The sequence below is a fragment of the Lagopus leucura genome, unplaced genomic scaffold (assembly GCF_019238085.1).
Source record: "Lagopus leucura isolate 7727_CA_CO unplaced genomic scaffold, USGS_WTPT01 Super-Scaffold_100015, whole genome shotgun sequence".
Lineage (NCBI taxonomy): Eukaryota > Metazoa > Chordata > Aves > Galliformes > Phasianidae > Lagopus > Lagopus leucura.
In genome coordinates, this window is record NW_024962269.1 from 16242723 (window position 1) to 16262444 (window position 19722).

The 19722-nt window shown below is 43.8% G+C and overlaps 1 protein-coding gene across 1 annotated transcript in view; it reads left to right on the forward strand.

Annotated features, from left to right (window-relative positions):
- Nucleotides 1-5950: 5950 nt before the first annotated feature.
- The window catches only part of MAP2K5 (mitogen-activated protein kinase kinase 5), a 110950-nt gene continuing 97178 nt past the window's right edge, over nt 5951-19722 (forward strand). Inside the window, exons 1-4 of the mRNA XM_042875793.1 lie at nt 5951-6139; nt 10386-10434; nt 15053-15120; nt 19293-19362. Of these exons, the coding sequence (XP_042731727.1) occupies nt 6002-6139; nt 10386-10434; nt 15053-15120; nt 19293-19362 (325 nt within the window). The 5' untranslated portion in view covers nt 5951-6001. The remainder of the gene's footprint in view (nt 6140-10385; nt 10435-15052; nt 15121-19292; nt 19363-19722) is intronic.

The following is a 19722-nucleotide window of genomic DNA, read 5'->3' on the forward strand; positions in this document are numbered from 1 at the left end:
TGCTAATGACTACGGCCAACTCAGGATCTTTAACTACTTATACTTATTAAATCTTATGTTTGTAGTGAAAAATTACTTAAGCCACACAATCAATAAAGCCCAGGTCTTAATTACTATATTTCACTTTTATACCTTTTTGTATGTTTGACAAATGTTCCACTAGAGACTGTGCAGCACTAACGATGGTACCCCAGGAAATACTGTTTTCTGATATCGCTTCTCCAAAGTGCAATAAGATGTTTTCATGTTTTTTTAACAACGTTTTGTGACTGCTAATGCAAACCTGGTTTTAGGCAGTTCATTGTGCTTAAATATCCTTCGTTATGTATAATGGCATTCCTTTGATCACAAGAAGGTGCACTTGATAACCTTCCAGCGGACACAGTTTCAGCTTGAAGTTCCTAGCTGTTCTCCACTCTGAATTAATGCTAAACTTGGATACCACCAAAGAGTGATGTTCCCAGTGGTTGTCAATTCTCTGACATTGTTTCAAAAATAAGTGCTGTGTCCCCTTCCTCTGAATTGCCCATCTTTCCCTGCAGTTTTTTTCCCAGTCTTTTGAGGAACCTGAAGCCACCTGAAGTCCTCATCCAGCTGAGCAAAACGTGCCTCCATCCACAGCTTGCTTTGTGACTCAAATGCTGTAATTCTGAGAGCATAGCAGCATCAGGTTAGAAACCTTTGGGTTTGTGTCTTTGTTTTTGTATGTATGTCCTTGCCCTCTCTGCAGAATTTGGTGGGTTCTAAGAAGCTGCTTGCCTTAGCCTGGTACTTCACTGTTGAGTTTTAAGTATTCTCAAACCTACTGAGGTTCCTTCCACTGCGGATGCTTTCTGGAACAGGAGAACAGGAATCTAGAGTTCATTCTTCCCACACTCAGAAGTGCTGCTGCATTTTGCCACAGTCCTTATAGTTTGTGGCAATTAAAAATCGACAAAATAGGATTTATTGGAATCATTCTGTAGTTAAAAAAAAAAAAAAAAAAAAGGAAAGAAAAAAAGTTTAATGCACTAAGTAGCACCTTTGGGAATGTAACACCAATATGAAGATCGCTACTGTCAAAATCTCTTTGCAAGCCATAATTGTAGATCTCCTTGATATTATTGAATGAAACTTGGGTATTTCGTAGTAGTTGAATGCCCTTTGGGCTTCTGAGTTAAACCAGCTTTGCTAGAAACAAAGGAGATTCTGCTTCATGTGTTATTTACTTTGGCTGTTCAAATTAAATCAGCTTTTGCTGTAATTCCTTAATCATGTTCACTACAGAAAAGTAAGTTGCCTTGATTTTTGTTCGGAGAAATGTGTAGTTACAGAAGTGGGCGTCATGCATGCACTGCTGGGTTACTCTTTCAGCTGAAATGTGCCAAAGGAAAAGTGGCAACATAGGAGATGTGGAAAGGGGGATTTAAAATAGAAATCGTCACTAATCTATTCCAAGTTTATTTAAAAGATTTTTTTGTATTTCCAGAAAAGAATAAGATGGTGTTACTGCACTTGCAATTAAGTCTTTTAAATAAAGCATGTGTGCAGCAGAACACCAAAATATGCATTAATGATTAGGAAAGTCAGTGTAAATTATTGACCTTTGTGAATTAGTAAGTGAATAAACGCAGCTGCAATAAAGAAGGCTCGTATTTATTACTCCACATATTTATGACTCTTAGATGACTGTAGTTGAACCTTAATTATTTATGCTGATACATCTTATTATTCCACTAAAGGCACTGCAGTGTCTTTTTGGAAAGAAACGAAGCCCCGTAACGGGCGCATTCTGCCGCACTGTGAGAGGTGCTGATTTTTGTCTGAGTTCAGGTCAGAACCCATCCACATCATGAGCAGTTCCAGTGAGGCAGTCTGATAGGAAACCCACATGTGTATCAATTCAGCATTTAAAAAACAGAGCTGAAGCCACCGAGCTTTGAAATGGTGCAGTGCTTTGTTATACTTTAGCTACTTTGGATGTGTTACAGTTGCTGTTTGCTTGGTAAGGTAAATTGTGTGTGGCTTAGATTTTAATAGCAATTGCATCACATGAAGCACAGTTTGTAAGCCTTGCACTAGTCAGTTATGACACCAATGCATTACTTTCAATGATGCTAATAATCCTAATAGAATTATAACTGCTCTGAACCGTATTTTACAGTCCTTCAGACAAACAGTCTGATCAAGAAAACTTTCAATTTTAAAACACAAGTTTCAAAATAGATGGCTTCTAAAGAACACTTGAAGATTTTAAGCAAAATTAGGAATATATATTACAAAGTCAGATCTATTTCTTAGAGGAAGAAATGCCATTACGTATGATTGTTCTATGCTTGGTGATTCATGGGCCTGGTTATAGATATGCTTTGTGATGTATGAATTATTTAGCAAGAAAAATCACAATAATTTTGTTGTTACTCAAGAATTTATAGGTTGACAGAAACAATTATGCAGACCCTGAAGCTGATTTGGTGGGTGCAGCAATATCCTTAATGATACACAGCCACTTTGACTCACTCCAACTGGTCTGGTTTGCATTGTAATTTTTCAGTAATTGAGCGTCATATGTAGCCCTTAAACAGTATTAGTTTTATTCTGCATAAGCTGTGTCTGTGTTCTTTATTTTAAAATATGTTTATAATTTCAAGCAAGTGCTCTAAACATCAAGTTCATAGCTTTGGGTTTCTTTTTCAACTCAAGAGGAATTTATGATGAGAAAGAGTTTTAAAAGATCTGTTTGAGGCCGGATTCTGCTCCCACTGAGTTGGACGTAAGATGAATTGATGTCCTGATTTTTGGTTTACAAGCAGCCGTTTGCCTCTTAGCCGCACTGCTTTGTGTCTGCACTGTGCAGTGGGTTTCTGCCTGTGTAAGCCCTTGCAAAATGAGTGTAAAGGGCACTGAGAAGGCCTGGAAGGAAGGCAGCTGCTTTTGTGCAGCTTTGGAGAGGAGGCACTAAGGGATCTCCATTTATACTTGTTATCAAGCTGGTACACTTGGGTGATTCTGTCCCGGGAGATGCATTTTTAGAGAAGAAAGCTGTGTTTAGAAAGGCTGGACACTTGGCCTACTTTTTTCAGAAGCCTAAGGGAATTACGTTTGCGGCACTCACTGGCAATCTGATGTGGGAAGGAAAGAATGAATTTCACTGTGGTATGTTTACTGACATAGAAAGTTATGTATGAATCTTTTAAGAATTTAAGAAAGGGAAAAAACCAAGAAGAAAGAAAATTACCAAACCATTGACCAGGTGCCATGCTCTGTAGGAAATGAAGGGCTTACGCTGTCTTATGCCTAATAGCTATGGAGAAAGTGGTGCAGGAAATCTTAGCAGTACTGAGGTTAGAATTTCCCTGATGCTCTGTGGGAGCTCTAATGAGCACACAAGACTTCCTGGCTCTGCCTCGTGCTCCGCTTCCTTCCTGAGCTTCGTTTCCTTCTCACCAGTGGTCACACACAGGACTAGCAGGAATTATTTGGGGATTCTAACCCTTGTTCTAATGAATTTCAGCTCCGCATACAGCCTCAGGCACACAATACATTGCCACTGGCATAATCCACCTGCTTGCATCTTCACTGAGGATCTGCAACGGGAGCATTGGTCAGTGCAAAACCAGCATGCAGTGTGTAGGCAATGAGGTGCAGCGTAGGGAGGACCGGGTGAGCTCTGAGCACTGTGTTATGTCTGCATTGGCCTGATTCACTCCAGAGACTCAGCTCATCCATCCCTAAATCAATGGTGAGGAAAACAGGAAGAAAAAACCTGCTAGACGCAGCTCCTTGAACAGCAGTAGTGCAAGAGTTGGGCCAGCAGAGTCAGCTCTTTCTTTCCCACCTCTTTTTTTCTATGGAGTTTTGGTAGCAGGACTTGAAACTTCATTATGTTGTGTCTGTGGTAGGGAAGAGATGGAAAATGAGTTAGAAATGTTAGATAACTTCCTTTGCAGTGGGAATTAGGGAAACAAGTAGTAACTTATTGCCCTACTTCTTGAGGGCTTTGCAAGTTACCGTGATAACCACGTTGCAGGGAATCAGTGGGGCACAGCATTGTTTCCATGCGTTCACTGATGCTTCTCTGAGATCCTGAGCACAGCAATGCTTGCAATTTTATATTCTTCTGTGTCAGCATTTTGCTTTTCCCTGAAAACAAGGATGTATTTTCTTCATGTGGCCATCTCCTCATCTCTGCTGTCCTTTCCACCAGCAATGGAAAGCAGCAGAGAGCAGCAGCAGACTGCTCTGAGACGATTGCTCCTGTGCCTGTAGCACACCGCCAGCCTGGGAGGCTGTGGCACTGATGGAGGATTCTTCCCTGCACAAATAAGCGTGGAATTTATCGAAGTCCTGGGCTTTGTGATCCTCCTGTAATTAAGACCTGATATATTGCTCCTTTGCAGATTTTGAATGTTATGTCATTGTGGGTAGACAATAACTTCCAATACGTAATTACAAATAGGAAATCCATGCATATTTCTCGCTGACAGCATGTCATCTGGGTTTAGTGGAGAAAGCCAGACTGCTTTGTTATTTTATTTTCCTGTGGCTTTCTGGAATTCTTGAACTTTCTGTATCAGAAACTTTTAAATAAATTATTTGGGTAAATAGTGAACTTTAAGAATCTGTTAAGATACACTGAAAACGGAATATTCCCCTAGCACTGAGAAAACACATAAAAATAGATTTCTGTTTTCATGCCACAAATTCTAGAAAGCGACAAAGTTTAAATATTTGTTTCAGTGCTGGTGCAGTTGGAATGAAAATTTCGTATGAAAGATGGGTTTTAAAGAAAGACGTGTCAAAAACAGCCCTGTGTCCACAAACACATGCTTGATGCTTTTAATAAGATACCAAAAAAAAGTGAAGTTTGATTACAGCTGCATCAACACAAATCAGAACGGGGATGTAAGGTTGCGATCAGCCCTAGAAACACTACTTGATATTTATGCAAATTTGGCAAATTAAGTTGGCTTTCCCTGAAGTCTTGTCGATGAAGAAGGCATTTTAGAAACATTGTGGTTCTATAGAAATTCTTTGAGTCTGTATCCTATTCTTTAAAATGTTATAGGAAATGAATCTGATTGAACTGAACATGATTGAGAGGCATAGAGGGGCTGTGAATAAAAGGCCCTTCTGAACAGAAGGAAGTCTGCGCGGGCAGCCCGGATTCCTCAGGTGTTTGGGAGCTGGGCTCTATTAATTTCCAGCGTCAGAACTAAATTAGAGAGTTACTGAGCAGAGAGAGAATTCATCTATGCGAATGTCCACTGAAGGATTTTGTTTTCTGTTTGTAAAGCTCAGTGTAGATTTCTAATGTGAGGAAGCCTGAAGGTGCTTCAGGAGTTAAATCAAACAGAAGGTACATTTTTTTTTACCCCTGTAATTTGGTAATTTGAACCAAATGCTTCAGTTTGTCACGTGAGGTAACGTGCGAGATGGTGATAAAATGCACAGGGTAATGCTCTTCTCCCACTGAACCAAGCAGGAAAAGCGTGCTGCGGGTCTGTGGCTGCTGGGACAGCGCTGCGCTTAAACCACGAGGGAAGAACAGCCCTGGGAGGTTTTAGGGGACATCCACCACATGGGGCGGCTCCGTCACTCCGACTGCCTGGCTCTACCAGGCGCATTCCACACATTTTTATATATTTAACGCAGAACCGCTAATCTGAAGCGCCGTTTCAGCAACGCTTCTCCTCTTGAAAACACCATAACGTAGGGACAAAAACGCCCGGAGAGGACACGCCGCCCCCCTCATGGCACCACCTCCCACAACATGGCGCCGCCCCTTAACGTGGCTCCGCCTCCCGCAACATGGCGCCGCCGCCTCTCAACATGGCGCCGCCTCCCCTCCTTCCTCCCCTTTTTTTTTCTCGTTTTCCTCCTCCCCGCTCCTCCGTTTTGGTTCCGGGGCAGCGGGGCGGCCGCGAGTCCTTCCTGCGGGCGGGGAGGGGCGGAGGCGGTGCAGCCCCGGCCCCGCAGGGCAGCCCGCGGCCCCGCAGCATGTGAGCCCGGCGGGGCGGGGATGCTCTGGCTGCTCTGCGGCCCCTCCCGCGCCATGGAGAGCCACCAGGTGCTGGTGATCCGCATCAAGATCCCCGACGGCGGGGCCGTGGACTGGACCGTGCACTCGGCGCCCCAACTTCTCTTCAGGGACGTGCTGGTGAGTGGGTGCTGCTGAGGGTGGGCTGCCAGCCGCCTCCTGCCCACAAAAATGGGGAAACAATCACCAAATCGAGCCGGGTTTGGTGATGGCATTGCTCGCTGCTCTCTGGGCTGGTTGAATCCTCAACCCTGAGCTGCCCTGGGGCTCTCCGAAGGCTCTTTCTGTTCTCTGGAGTTGCTGAAACTTGTGGCCCCTCTGCCCGTACTGCAGGTGTGGTGGTCACGGCTCAGTGAAACTGTTTTGTTTTTTAGTCTCAGTTGTGTCACTTTGGTACCAAAGCAGCTGGAGGTACATGGGCGTAACACTGGAGCTTCTCATCCAGTGGGATGACAGCAAGTGCTGTTGGTGCTGGAGCAGCAGGAACCAGAGCTCCTAACTGGGAATGTTGTTACTGGCCGTGGTGGGGATGGGTTGGGGTTGGTGATCTTGGAGGTCCTTTCCAACCCAGTGATTCCGTGATTTATTTGGGAATTTGTGAAGCTAGAGAGGTGTTCAGGCATTATAACTGTGACTTGGTGCTTGACCTGTGTCTTACACATGAGCCTCTGCAGTTGCCAGTGTAGCCCTTAGGGTTTGCCCTGTTAGGTAAGGACACTGAGTGACCTGAAGCAGCCCCGCAGAGTCCTCTACACCTGAATGCGGCTGAGCACTGCGATCGATGGATGCACAGACCTGGAGTTGCCCTGGAGCCATCCACGCTGGCAGCAGTCTGTGACCACATGGAGGTGATGCTTTCTGAGAGTGGTGGTGTGGAAAATGAGCAGATCAGGGAGAGTGTGTCAGCAGCTCTTCAGCTTTGTGCATCCCTGGTCAGAAGGGACTCTTTTCACTGCTAATATATTTGGAGAAGCAGTTACGTAGGGGATCTGTCACTGAATGTGCATGGCAAATCAATGCTGAGGGACTCTACCATACCAAGGGTCATGCAGAGCATTCTTCCTCCTCCTGAAGGCAGTTCCCATGGTCAGCAAGCCTCAGTTACACAAGTATCCACTCTCTGAAGCCAAAATCTGCAGGTGCACGTGATGATTGCAATGCTGGTCTTGTTCTGCACTGTTGCTGAAGTCACGCAAACAGGTGGCTTCTGGTGCTTCCCGTCTCCACATATGATTTTGGTGCTCATCTTGATGTTTGCTTGCATCCAGCTAGAAGATCTATTGGATATCTTGCAGATCTGTTTCTCTGCTTTTCAGCAGGTTAGGCTTCCCATTTTACAGCCAGTGAGTTGTTCTGGTTTGAAATGTCCTAAGGAAAGGGGACAGATTTATGCATCAGGTTCATTGGTGTTGGTGATTGTCAGTGATCAGAGCTGGGCACCATGGGGAGCCGTGTCATCCTGCTGGAAGTAGGGGACGTGCAATGCTGTTGTGTCCCAGTGTGTCAGCAGGTGATGATGCCTTGCCGTCAGATGGCAGTGAGGAGGGCCAAAGTGGGACAAACCTTTTGTTGTCCTCCTGTCTTTGTTGTGATTTCTCCTCACAGGCAATCACTGGGGGCTTATGGAGGGCCAATTAAGGATAGTGTGGAGAATTAAGATGTTCCCTATTAAAGTAAATTATGGAATAGCAACACTCTGATCAGGCCCCACTGCTCCCTGTATCTCTCGAGTCTGGTAGTAAAGCACACGGCCTGTGTGCACCCCTAATAGCTGCAGGTGGGTGCTGCTCCCTGGCCTGGGTGCAGCACGACTGTGTCCAGTGGTGCCACTGCTGCTGCATTCAGGTTGGGCATTTGCTCGATTGCTTTCCTGAAGCGGGTGCTAAGAACTGTTCTTCATAATGTCACTTTAAATATGTTCGGTGCGTATCAGCTTTGCAGACCTGTGAGTTACCAGTAAACAGATTTATTTTAAAGGCACCACTAAATGAATTACAGTGAGCTTATTTTTCTCATCAGGCTGTCTGGATTCATTTGCCCGAGCCGTCAGCAGAGCATTTAAGTGCTTGGTGTTAATTCAGGATAACTTCATGGAGTCATAGTGAGATGAGATGAGATGAGCTCTAACTGATCCAAGAACGGAGCCCATGGTCTCAATGTTTGTGCTGTTCTTAAAGGTGGTGCTTTTGCGTTTTCTGCTCACCCAAGATAAGTGCTCCACAGTTTTGCTAGAGGGCGGATTTGACGGAATTCCTTTTGGCTGCCCTTTCCCTGATATTTCCCTCATTGTTGGAGGCTTTTCATTTTGTAGGGTGGAACAGAAGCTATCAGATATGATCCTATTGAAGTAATTGCTTACGAGCCACAGTATTTTGTTCCTTGTGATCTCTGTTGTGATGGTAGAAAACCACTGCACACAGTCTGTAGAAATGTAGTGTAATCCTTTAAGCCTGGGTCACTGTGAGGTCTGAGGTGTGGAGGTGCTGTGCAGCAGCTGAGGGAGCTCACCGCACACACTGCTCACATGGGTTTTCTTCAGGGCACTGATTTCATAGAAATACTGGAAGTTGCCCAGAGCAAAGCTGTGTTGTTGTTGGTGGGGTCTTTTTGACTGTTGGCATAAGGCTGTGAACAGCTCTTGAGTGGTACGCTGCTGTTACTCATTTTAAAGAAGTCCCTGAATGAAAAAAAAGGATATTATAAAGAATTTATCACTGTCGCAGTGCCATCACAGCAGTGGGAGTTGCAGAGCTCTCCTGGCAGACCTCGGGGGCCTTCCCACATCCCTCCCTGTCCTGTATTTACGCACCTCTCAGTCTGCAGACATCCCCAGGCGGGCTGCTTTTCTCATACCCAGTTTTACCTCCATGTAATGCAAGTCTCCGTGTGCTCCCACACTGATGTTTTACCAGTGGCTTAAGCCTAATGCAATTAAAGAGTGTTTGCCGAGGAATTTTCAGTGTTTAACTACATAGATTTAGAAGTAATTAGTTAACAGCACAGTCTTCCCTAATTTCTTGTTAAGGACAAAGGGTACAGCTCATCTGGCTTTTGACCGAGTATCTGCAGAGCTGTCCACCCATTTAGCCAGAAAGATTTGGGTTGATATGGAAGCATTTGGGGTCTTGCTGTGGTCAGGTGGATTTACAGTCTCTATGGCTGGAATCATTAGGTAAGCTGTATTGCACAGCTTTTGTCTTTTTGCATCAAATTAATAGTTTAAATGACAGTTCATTTATTTTAGCATCTGAACTGGAGAGACAGGAGAAAGTTTTGAGAAATATTATTTGCTTCAGTTAGCTCTGTGGAAATCTTTGTTGCTTCTCATTATATTAATTGTGTCTCTTTAACATTGCACAGAATGTTTAATTTCCTGCACTCAGATGAAGGATATGGAGAAAACAGAAGTGACAGGACAGTGATTGCTAAGGCTTTGTTACGGGGAGTGCTTAGCACCCCGAGATGCTCACAGTGCACGTACCGCAATAAATATTGCTGTGCATTAATTTCTAATCACTTTGTGACACTGTCAGCAGAGAGACTGCCTGACATGAGAAATCAGGCAGCAGGAAGGAGAAAACCATGCTGTGCATTTCTGCCATGCCCCGACATGACATATTGCAGCCGTGCCGAGCTGACAACGGCACATGCACTGGGAGGCCGGGATGACTTAAATCCCAGCAGAATGTTTGCACTGAATTCTGAGTGAGTGCTGGGGGTAAAGACTTCGGGGAAGGAAAAAGAAGGGGGGGGGGGGGGGGGAAAGCAGTTCTCTGTATGCGAATTTAGCTGTAGAGGAAGGGTTTGTGTTTGGTCCAAAGCAGGGCTGCGGATGCAAAGCAGGGCAGTGGATGCTGCCCCATGTTTCTGAGCTGTGGGACGGGGAGGTGGAGGTGTGCAGTGAGGTCGCCCTGCCGGGTCGGAGCGTGTGGAGAGCTCTCCTTCCAGCACTCGGGGCAGTGCAGGAGCACTGAGACAGAAAAACTGCTTTCTCGCTTTAAAAGCTATTCATAAACCTCTGTTTTTATGACATCCGTGAGTTAGATGTACATTTTTCCATAACCCACGGGTAAAAATTGATCCGTTGAACTGCAGCAGCGGATGACAACTGGTTTGTTTGCAGTTATGATTGAGTTATTTAAAAAGAAAAAGGTATTCCTGGAGGTAACGTGGAGAGGAAGGAGGAGAGAGCAGTGATTTGCACTGATTTGTGGTGTGCACTGATAAGTTGGTGGTTTTGGGGCGGCGGTGAGGCACAGGACTTCAGGTCTCCTGCCTGCAGCTGGGGAGCGATTAGAATGATTTACTCTGGGTTGTCTCAGGCATTTCCCCTTTGCTACGTAGCTAATTCTTCTTTACATTTTAGGATGTCATCGGTCAAGTTCTGCCAGATGCAACGACAACAGCGTTTGAGTGTAAGTATGACTTGTATAAACGGGCTTCTTGGTTGCATTATAGGGTTGTCATTTTTTTAAATAAATAATGTTTATGTTCATTATATGTTACAGTTAAATATTTATGCAGTAATGCAAGTTTAATGATGATACTTGACTAAGTAATATTTTATTATTTAATCACAACTTGAGTGAGCATATTTTCACAATACAGCTTTAATTACCAGCATGACCTTCCCTTGCTCTTATTCCTCACTGCAATTATATTGCTTGAATTAAATGAGAAGTATAAAGTACCTGTAGGTCTGAGTTGCAAATTTTATCCTCTCGTGGAAGAAGTCAAAGGAGTGATAGTTTGTACAGAAATCTGGTACAACGTAGAGCTTTATTACCCAATATGGCAGCATGGCTGTATTTGCACCTCCAGTTACTGCTAGTAATGGGAATTGCTTCATTTTTTCCTTCTGTGGCTGGGCACAGGCTCTATATGCCATCTCCTTTTTACCTTCCTTGTGTGCAAGAGTAGAAGGTGTGGATGGATGGAATAAATCAGTAAGGTTGGAGAAGACCTGTAAGATCATGAGGTCCAACCATCAACCCACTGCCAGCATCCCTGCTGGTGGTGTCCCTGATACTGAGCTTCAGCTCCTGACGGAGGTACGAGAGCTGCAGGATGTGCCACCTGCTCAGACCTGGGAGAGGAATAACTTCTGGAAGGCCCCGTGGGTCTGATTGAGAAGAACAGCTTGTGTGTGGGGTCGGAGCAAGCTGCAGGTTGGGTTGTCCCTGCCAGCGCTTTCTCCTCGTGTATGGGGTTGTGTCGTGCTTTTGCTGAGCCAGGAGAGCTTGTGGTGGCTGTGTTAGTGTGGATTTAGTCCGTGCTGACATACTCAACCAGCACCATTTCAGCTCTGCTCTTAGCACTCTTATTTTTGAATGGACGCCCCAGGGGATTGCCCTGTCTGAAGAGCAGTGAGGTGCCAAGGAGAGTCAGGTAGCAATGCTGATGGTGAAGGCAGATAGGCCAGCATAGGGCCTGGCATTCTTGTTACCATTTCTCCCTTTTTCAGGGCCTTAAGGTGAATTCTGAGTGTGGATAATCAAAGGAAATTGTTCTGTGAGCCTTCAACTGCTCCTTAGTTCTCTCCATTGTTCTTTTCACATTTGTTTTGCCCTTCTAAAATACCAGAGACCTAAGAATGGAAACTGTCAATGGCTCCAGACCTTGCCTTTTTAATTTTTTTTTAATATGATTTGTTATTTTATTATTTTTCTGAACATCCCTCCCCCATCACCCATTAGCTCTCTTTGAACTTCATGCACCAATAGCAGGCAGTGCCATCAGGGCAGTAGCCCATATTAATGGTACCATGTGTAGAACTTTCCTGGAAATACTTATTTCGTCGTGTCTTCCAACATCTGCTTCTGTGCTTTCAGTTCATGTCTCTAGTCTGTCATTTACATCTGCACAGAACCATTTCCCCTGCCATTTAACTGGCATCTAAAATATGTTATGTATATCGATGCCTGATTTTTCTGGTTACTTTATCCACGTCGAATGCCTGGATTTTTCCAGCTCAAGCTTTGTTCTCACCTGCTTCATTGCTTCTTCAGATGTGGATAATTGCCACCTCGTGCAGCCTCCTCAGCTGTTGGTTTGGTTATTGTTATCTACAGTGCATCGCCCATTGCGGCTCGTACCTGGGGCTGTGCTTCTCCTGCTATTGGACCTTTATGTGGATTTCTCTACCGAATCACACATTGCTACAAATAAAATCACTAACAACATATGGCCTGTTATGATCCTTTTATCCAAACTCTGCCATTTTGTGTATTTGTGACACGCTGCAGATTTTGTGAAGATTGCTTCATAATATTTGTTTACCATCTGCTGCACGCTATTTGGTATCTTGCTAGGATTTCTTCCTCCATTTTAAGTGACATTAGCAAAATCCAGCCAGTACATAGGATTTTTTGGTTCTACTTTTGCTTCCCTAATGTGCTGGAAAATCGCATTGCTGTGCTGTGCTCTAGGCAAGTAGAGAAGCCTGGAAATCTTTGTGAACCCGTGCATTCTGTCTGGTGAGTTTGGGGCTGTGCCTGCTATGGCAGGACAGCGAGGGATTCTGCACAGAAAAGAGAAATACCTTCTGATCTGGTTTTGTTCTTTTCAGGAGTTGCCTGACTACTTTAGAGTTTGCTTTTCTAATGCCAGGTTACATTTCCTGCTTTTTCATCGACACGTTTTAAATTGAGTTTGTTCTCTTTGCAGTGTTATCAGGACTTTTGTAACTTGGAGAACTCTGCAGTTAATTTCTTGTCATTTGAAAGGAGTAATATGTGATGTTTAGAAATGCTTTGCAGTTGAGCTCTAGGAGTTCTCCAGCTTTTACTTTTTCATTTCAGTGGTCCCAGCTCAGTTTGTCCCTTCAAACCAGGCCTGTCTAGAGGTTTTATCCCTGTCTCTGACATATGTTTTCCTCTTCTGTTTTTCACTCCAGTCCCTTTGTTGATGCACAGCTCTGGCTGCGCTCACTGTACAGCAGCTCCTTCACTTCTGCTCCTGCAGCACGGCTGTGCCTTGGGTTCTGGCCAGCGAGCAGTTCTGCAGCTCCTCCTGCTCTCTGCCTACGATGTTTCCAGGCGAGGAAGCATTGCGTTTCAACTCGCTAACTCTTCTTAATCTTTTCATCAGTCATGACTCGCTGCAGGCTGGTAACCTCAGCAAGTAGTTGTAGCAAGCTGGCAATCCATCAGTTAAACATCCACAAGGCTCTTGTAGGACACGGCTGTGCCATCTAGTTCTTCAGCCAGCTTTCATGTTCCAGTGGCCCATAGCTCTTTCCTGGTACGTTTTTAAAGTGCAATTCTAAGGGTTTTTTATGCTACTTTTTTTTTTTTTTTTCCCCCTCTCTTATTTGTCTTTTATATTTTTTTTTCTGCAATGTTTTTGCTCTTCTCTGCATCCTCAGAATGAGCTGTTTGGTTTTCAGAGCTAGAATGAACAAACTCTTTTTCTCAGGGGAATCTTAAGTTGATTTAGATCCGTTCCCAGATTCTCATGCAGGAGCGAGCTCTCATCCAGGGGAGCAGAGTCACCTTCCATTTGCTGGGGGGAGGGCTGTTTGCAGGCAGCGCATGTAGCAGAGCTGCAGACAGACTTCAGCCTCTGCTTGTGTCCCAAAGTGAGCGTATCTGCTCCAGATCCAAACCCATGTCACAGAATCGCAGCGATTGGAAGGGACCTCAAGAGACCATGGGGTCCAACCCCCTGCCAAACAGGAATAATTGCATTCAGTCTGTATCCTCACCTTTTGGTGTTCAGTAGGGGTTTGTAGTACTTCAGGTATCCCAGCTCAGGTGGGTCTGAGGTTCATCACAACAGATGCTCTTTTTCTGACCAAAAAAGCTCACGGTCCAAGGGGAAAAAAATAAATGTAAAATGGGGGTGTACACCAAAAGGCTTTGTTGTTTTTTGTTTGCTTGTTTGTTTGTTTTTTTGAAGTATCTAAGGCAGATATTTAGATTGCAGCAAAAATTGGAGACAGATCATTAAGCCCTGCCTTCTCCCCAAAGCTGGAGCAATAAAAAGAAATGAACGTCTTGTTACGGGTTTGCAAGGGAGGGGTCTGTGCCCATAGCCCTTGTGCAGCTCTCTTGGTGCTGAGTGTGTGCAAACTGAGCTGGGGCTGGAGGAGAGCACGGGGCTGGTTGCTGCAGCAAGCACAGTGTGGGAGCACACTGCTGTTCCAGCTGGTGCTGGTGGGGGGATTTATCTCCCTGTTGCATCTGCACCTGCTGGATCCTGCTGTCTGTCTTTGGGATGGCTCCTCCTCCACCTTCATATTTACTACTCTTTCTAAACACCTTGCTCTGTTGGAGCCTCTCCAACCTTTGCTCTGATTCTGTCCCTACAGCAGGGCCTCAAAGCCAGAATTGCCTTGTCCCTGTGTCCAGGACTCTCAGCACGGAGCTGTGGTTGCCCCATGGTCAAAAACACCAACTGTTTTTGCTTGTTGGTACGCTGCTGTCCTCCTGTAAATGCATTTCCCTCTATAAATGTGTAGATTTGTGCCCACTTCTAAGCTCCAATTTAAGTCAATGTGTCATGAAGCTAATGTGGATGGGAGGACCTTGGCATCAGCCAGGCAGGCTGAGGTTGCTGAGGACAGCAGTGAGAGCAGAGGGCTTCTCTGGAAGGAAAACAGATCACTGTAAATGTCAACATGATAATAATAAATTAACTTCTGCCCGAACTTGACTCTGTCTGGGAGGATCAAAACACATGAAGAAACCTTGCTTTGTGTTTGCTGTGTTGGAATAACCACTGAAAGGGTTTTGGTATGGGGTTCTCAGCTTCTGGAGAGGTTCTGGTGATAGAAGAATTCTTGGAAGCAAAGTTTAGAGTGTTTCATTTTTGCTTCCCTTTTATATGTAATTGTTGCCTTTGTTAATTAATATTTGAAATCACTGTGTGTTATTATTTCCTGAGTACTTGGTTACCTGTGTGGTGGGCTTGCATATCCTTATTTTCATTGACTTGAAAGAGTCCAGGCAAAAAAATCACCAACCACCGTTGGATTTAAAGTCGTGCATCTCCTTATTCCACTGTTCATGATGTGATGCATTTCTTTGTTAGATGAAGATGAGGACGGAGATCGGATTACTGTCAGAAGCGATGAAGAAATGAAGGCCATGCTGTCCTATGTAGGTGCAGTATGACAAATGCTGATGCTTTCCATGTTTGTCAGCTTCTGTTCCTGTGTTTCTGCACGTGTCAAATCATTAATGTGAGCTGCAGCGTTCCCAGCGTAACGTTAAGCGTAGGTGTTTAAAACCTCCATCACGTGAGATAGCTGGTCATGCTTGACTTTTTAAAAAAAGACTTGTACACTTACTGATCATATCATAAACATTAAGAATAATGCATCTTAATGACTTTTGCATTAGGTATAGTGCAGGCTAAATGGACTATCAATTTCTTGTATTTTTTATGCAGTACTTAAAGTAACGGCTCATTAAAAATGAACCCCTGGGCTCTAAAAATTTTTCAAAATCTACTTTCATCTGGAGACTGTTTCACCCCTCCTAACAGAAGAGTTTCATTGTAGCTGCAGGCTCAGTATTCGTAGAGGATTTAAAGACACATTTTCTGTTTTTTAGTATGAGAAATGTGCAGGTCTGTGTCTTTATGCACAGAGATATATGTAAAATCTGTCAAGATACCTATAAATATAAAATCAGACTACAGAAATAAAGCATTTGGTTACGTATTGAAACAGTAATTTCAATATAGCTTAGATGTATGTTTCAAGTTGCAGATGGAAGTGAAAAAAAATCATTTAACCTTTTCTTTGAAATGAAATGGATAGCAAGGAAATAACAAATAAATAGCAAATGGATCTTTTCTAAGTCAAACGGAAGGGCAGTCGGTTGCAAAGTGCACTTCTGATTACGTGAGTGGCACTAACATCAAACACATCAATGCCAGCCATGGCTGCTTTGGTTGGAGCCAGTGACTGCAGCTCTGTTGGAGGGCTCTGATCAGAGAGGTTTGGGGCATTGCCCCAACTTTGTCCTGGGGTGGAAGAAGGGCTGCATCTCTGGGTTGAGCTCTGGAACTGCTTGTGTGATTGCTCTTTGCAGAGGAGGTGAGACCATTGCATTGCTGGTCAGGTACTGAAGAGCACTAAAACAGCTTTGGGAAAGAAAGGAAAGGGATTTTATGCTTGTTTGTTGGGTTCGGTGTTGTTTGATAGTAGATCGGTGTAGTTTGATAAGTAGATCACTGGCAGTGCTTCCCCAGTGAAGTTCCTTGCATTTATTGCTGCTCCTCACAAAGTGTCTGTTGCTGTGCTGTTAAACTGGAAAACTCCCATCTTCCTGGCCCAGCCTTGCAGTTAATCACACCTTTGTAAGGTCACCGCTTTCCTGTGCTTCCAAGCTTACTGGTAAAGTTTCAGTACATTACACTATCATTGCTCAACTCTGATTTCCCCTAAAAATGATGGGATGTCTTTAAATGACTCCTTTCCATTTCAGCAGCTTTCCTTTCCTGGAAATGTTCATTTTGAACTAGTTGGCCACTTCATTGCTGCTTTGCAGTGGGAGGCTTTCTTTCAGATTAAGAACGAATGCGTAATTCTCTGAGATTACAGATCTGCTCCTTGCGCAGAGCGTTGGCAGAGCTGCTCTGAGCCAACCCTCCATCTTCGGGTTTTTGGTTTTAGCATTTGACAGCAGGAATGCTTCTGGACAGTTCTGGAATTACTTCAGAGTACACAGATTACACAGAGTCCATGCTTTGCACTGTGCCCATGCAAATGCTGTGGAATGGTGAATACAACCATTTTTCTGTTGCCCGTTGCAGTTAATTATAGCCAGGCATTGAGCTGTGCTGGGGTTGCACTTTAGCTGTTGTCTTGTATCGCTATAAAAAGGCAGTAATTTTTTTGACAGCCTCTGATTGGAAAGTTGCTTGCAGCTTTCTGAAAGCAAGGGGTACATGCTCTGGATCAATAACTGGCAAATTTTCCATTAAAAAGAATACCTGAACAATGTTCCAAATAGCCACTGGCATCTTAATTTTCCACGGAAACCTCAAATGCTCATATGTGGAGGACAAGTCATTTTCAGACAATTTTTCCAGACTACTTGTTAACAGTTATTGCTGTCCCAAAAGGTTGACAGCTTACATGATTGATATTTCATTTACTTGTCATCACCGGTTGAGTAATGGAGAGGGCCACGCTTTCCTCTCCCTTTTTTTTTTTTGGTAAGAAATGTAGTTTTGCGTATGTTCATTTTAATTTATTATTCTGGAGAGTCTGTAATATCTGTTTATACTGTATGTATATGTCTCGAGGTCACAGAGTGGCACCAGGAAAGTAGTAGTTAAAAAACAAACGACAAAAAGAACCAACTTTGCGTTTTCTTAAGCAGTTCTGGCCTGACTGTTGGGTTCAGGTAACACAACCTTTAGGTTCAGATGTCTTTTTATAAACGGGAATGAGGGCATGGGAGTGGGTCTGCCTTGTTATTCATGGCCACCCACGATACGAAATAAGGCTGCAGGTAGTCCTGACTCCCAGAAAAACCCCACTGATTATTTCAAAGCAATGGGCTTCTGTAATGAATAGCTTTGCTCTGTATAAACACAGTGAAAGCATGCATCGTGGGGTTGTTTAAGACGTGGATTTATGTTTACATACTATTATGAACAAGATACCCTCCTCAGAAATCTTGTGGTGAGACTTTAATGAGGGAAATGCTTTAAGCAGCAGGCACTGTGCTCAATGTACACACAGGAGGTGGGGCTGGACGGATGCTCAAGCCCTCAGCAATTTTCTTCAAAACGATTTCTTTTTTACAAGAGGAAATTTCTTCCTGTTTCTTAGCATGAATTAATAATTAAAAAAAAAAAAAAAAAACAGAGGAAAAAGAAGTACTGAAATGTTTGTTTCTGTGAAGCTGTTGGTCTATCGCAGCAGGTCACGGTCTTTGTATTGTAAAGGAGACAGAATGAGGTTCTGCACACAAATTGGCTGTGGTGCCCATCTAAAAATCTACTCAGTGTAGTTCACGTTTAATCCCATTATCAAAGAGTGCAACATTTTGTAACGTTCAGCTGCTAGCCAGCTTCTTTCATTTTTTAAGTTGTGTAAATAAAGAATGCTTGCATTGTGGGAAATCATTGGCCTGAGCAAAATACTCGTGTTTCATCCAGACTCAGGATTTTTTTTTCCTGTTGACATCCAGTCTTGCCAATTTGAGTAATAGTATCACCAGAAGTGGTAACAGTGACATTCTGAAGTCTTAGCCCACACTCAGCTGGTGAGAATTAGCATGAAAGTCAGCGGAGCTGTGCTGATTTGTGCCATGGAGATCTGGACCACCGCCAGCGTGTTTGCTTCAAAGATGCCCGGGGATTGCCGAGGAAATGCGCTTTGTGATGTGCTCTCGATATTTAACACATGGTGGTGAGAGATGTGTGGTTGACAGGCAGTGCATGGGGAAAGGTCTGCCTGCTGCCCCGGGGCCGCTTTGCTTTGTCACTGGTCTCACGGTTCTGTGCTCTATTTGGTGGGTGCTCACTGCTCCTTGAAGAAGGTTGGCTGGGAAAGGTTTTATTCAATCCAAATATTCATCTCATTGCTTAATGCCACTCTTCATCCTCGTGCCACCTTAGGTGTTTTCTGTTTTCCTAAATATTGATGGTTTCAGATGCTTTTGCATCGCTCTTGTCCATGCTCAGCCTTCCTTTAGCAATGCGCTTTCACTGCAGATTGCTCCCAGTGTCCCAGTAGAACACAAGTGCAGTAGTCCAAGGTCTCCTGATGGCTGCAGTGGCTTTTCCACACCCTACTGTGCATTAAATGAGAACAGTAAGGGACTGCGTGACTTCTCTGCCTATGTGGCATGTGGCCCCAGTTGCCCTGGCCGCGCTTCCGCTCTGCAAATTCCTGGATAGCTCGCAGATTCTTTTCTCCCTTGGAGTCTCCTTAATGTCACTTTTTGCTTTCCCTTGGACTATATTTATTTCCTCATTTGACTGGTTTTCCCAGCTTCTCCAGGCATGGCAGCTGCTGTGTTTGCTGTCAATGTTGCATTTGCTCGGACTGCTGCAGCGTGCCCAGGTTTCAGGTGATCCTGAGATGCACATCATTGAATGAGGAGCAGATTCCTATGCTGCTTGTTGCCACCCTTTGGTTGTGTTCCTTTCATTCCGCTTTGCTGTGTGAGCAAGTGGTGAGGAAACATTGCAGAGGCTGGTATCTATAATGGCAGTAAAAAAATGTACAGTGAATTAAACAATCCATAAGTGCACTTACTACTGTTCGTACATTACTGAGTAATCTCTTTTTTTAATCTCTTTGCAGTATTACTCCACTGTAATGGAACAGCAAGTAAATGGACAGTTAATAGAGCCTCTCCAGATATATCCAAGAGGTAATGCTTAACAAATTCTAATCAACAATGATTATATCAGTAAACTGTTTCATCAACAGTTATGTTTTCGAGAGGTTTAAATGCACATAACATGATGTTTACCTCTTAATTTGGATACAAGAATTCATTATTGTGGGGAGTGTAGTGAAAACTACATTTATTGCATATAAAATAGCTAATTTACTGGAGTAAATTAGACTAACAAGATTCAGTTTGCATAGTACATATTTATGTACATTTAAGAAACTCATTGACGATGGTCCTGCTTGTATTCGAACCAAAGCAGATGAATAATTTAATTTTGGGGTGCTTAGAAAGATTGGATTTTTTTATGATTTTCCTATACATTTTAATATGTTA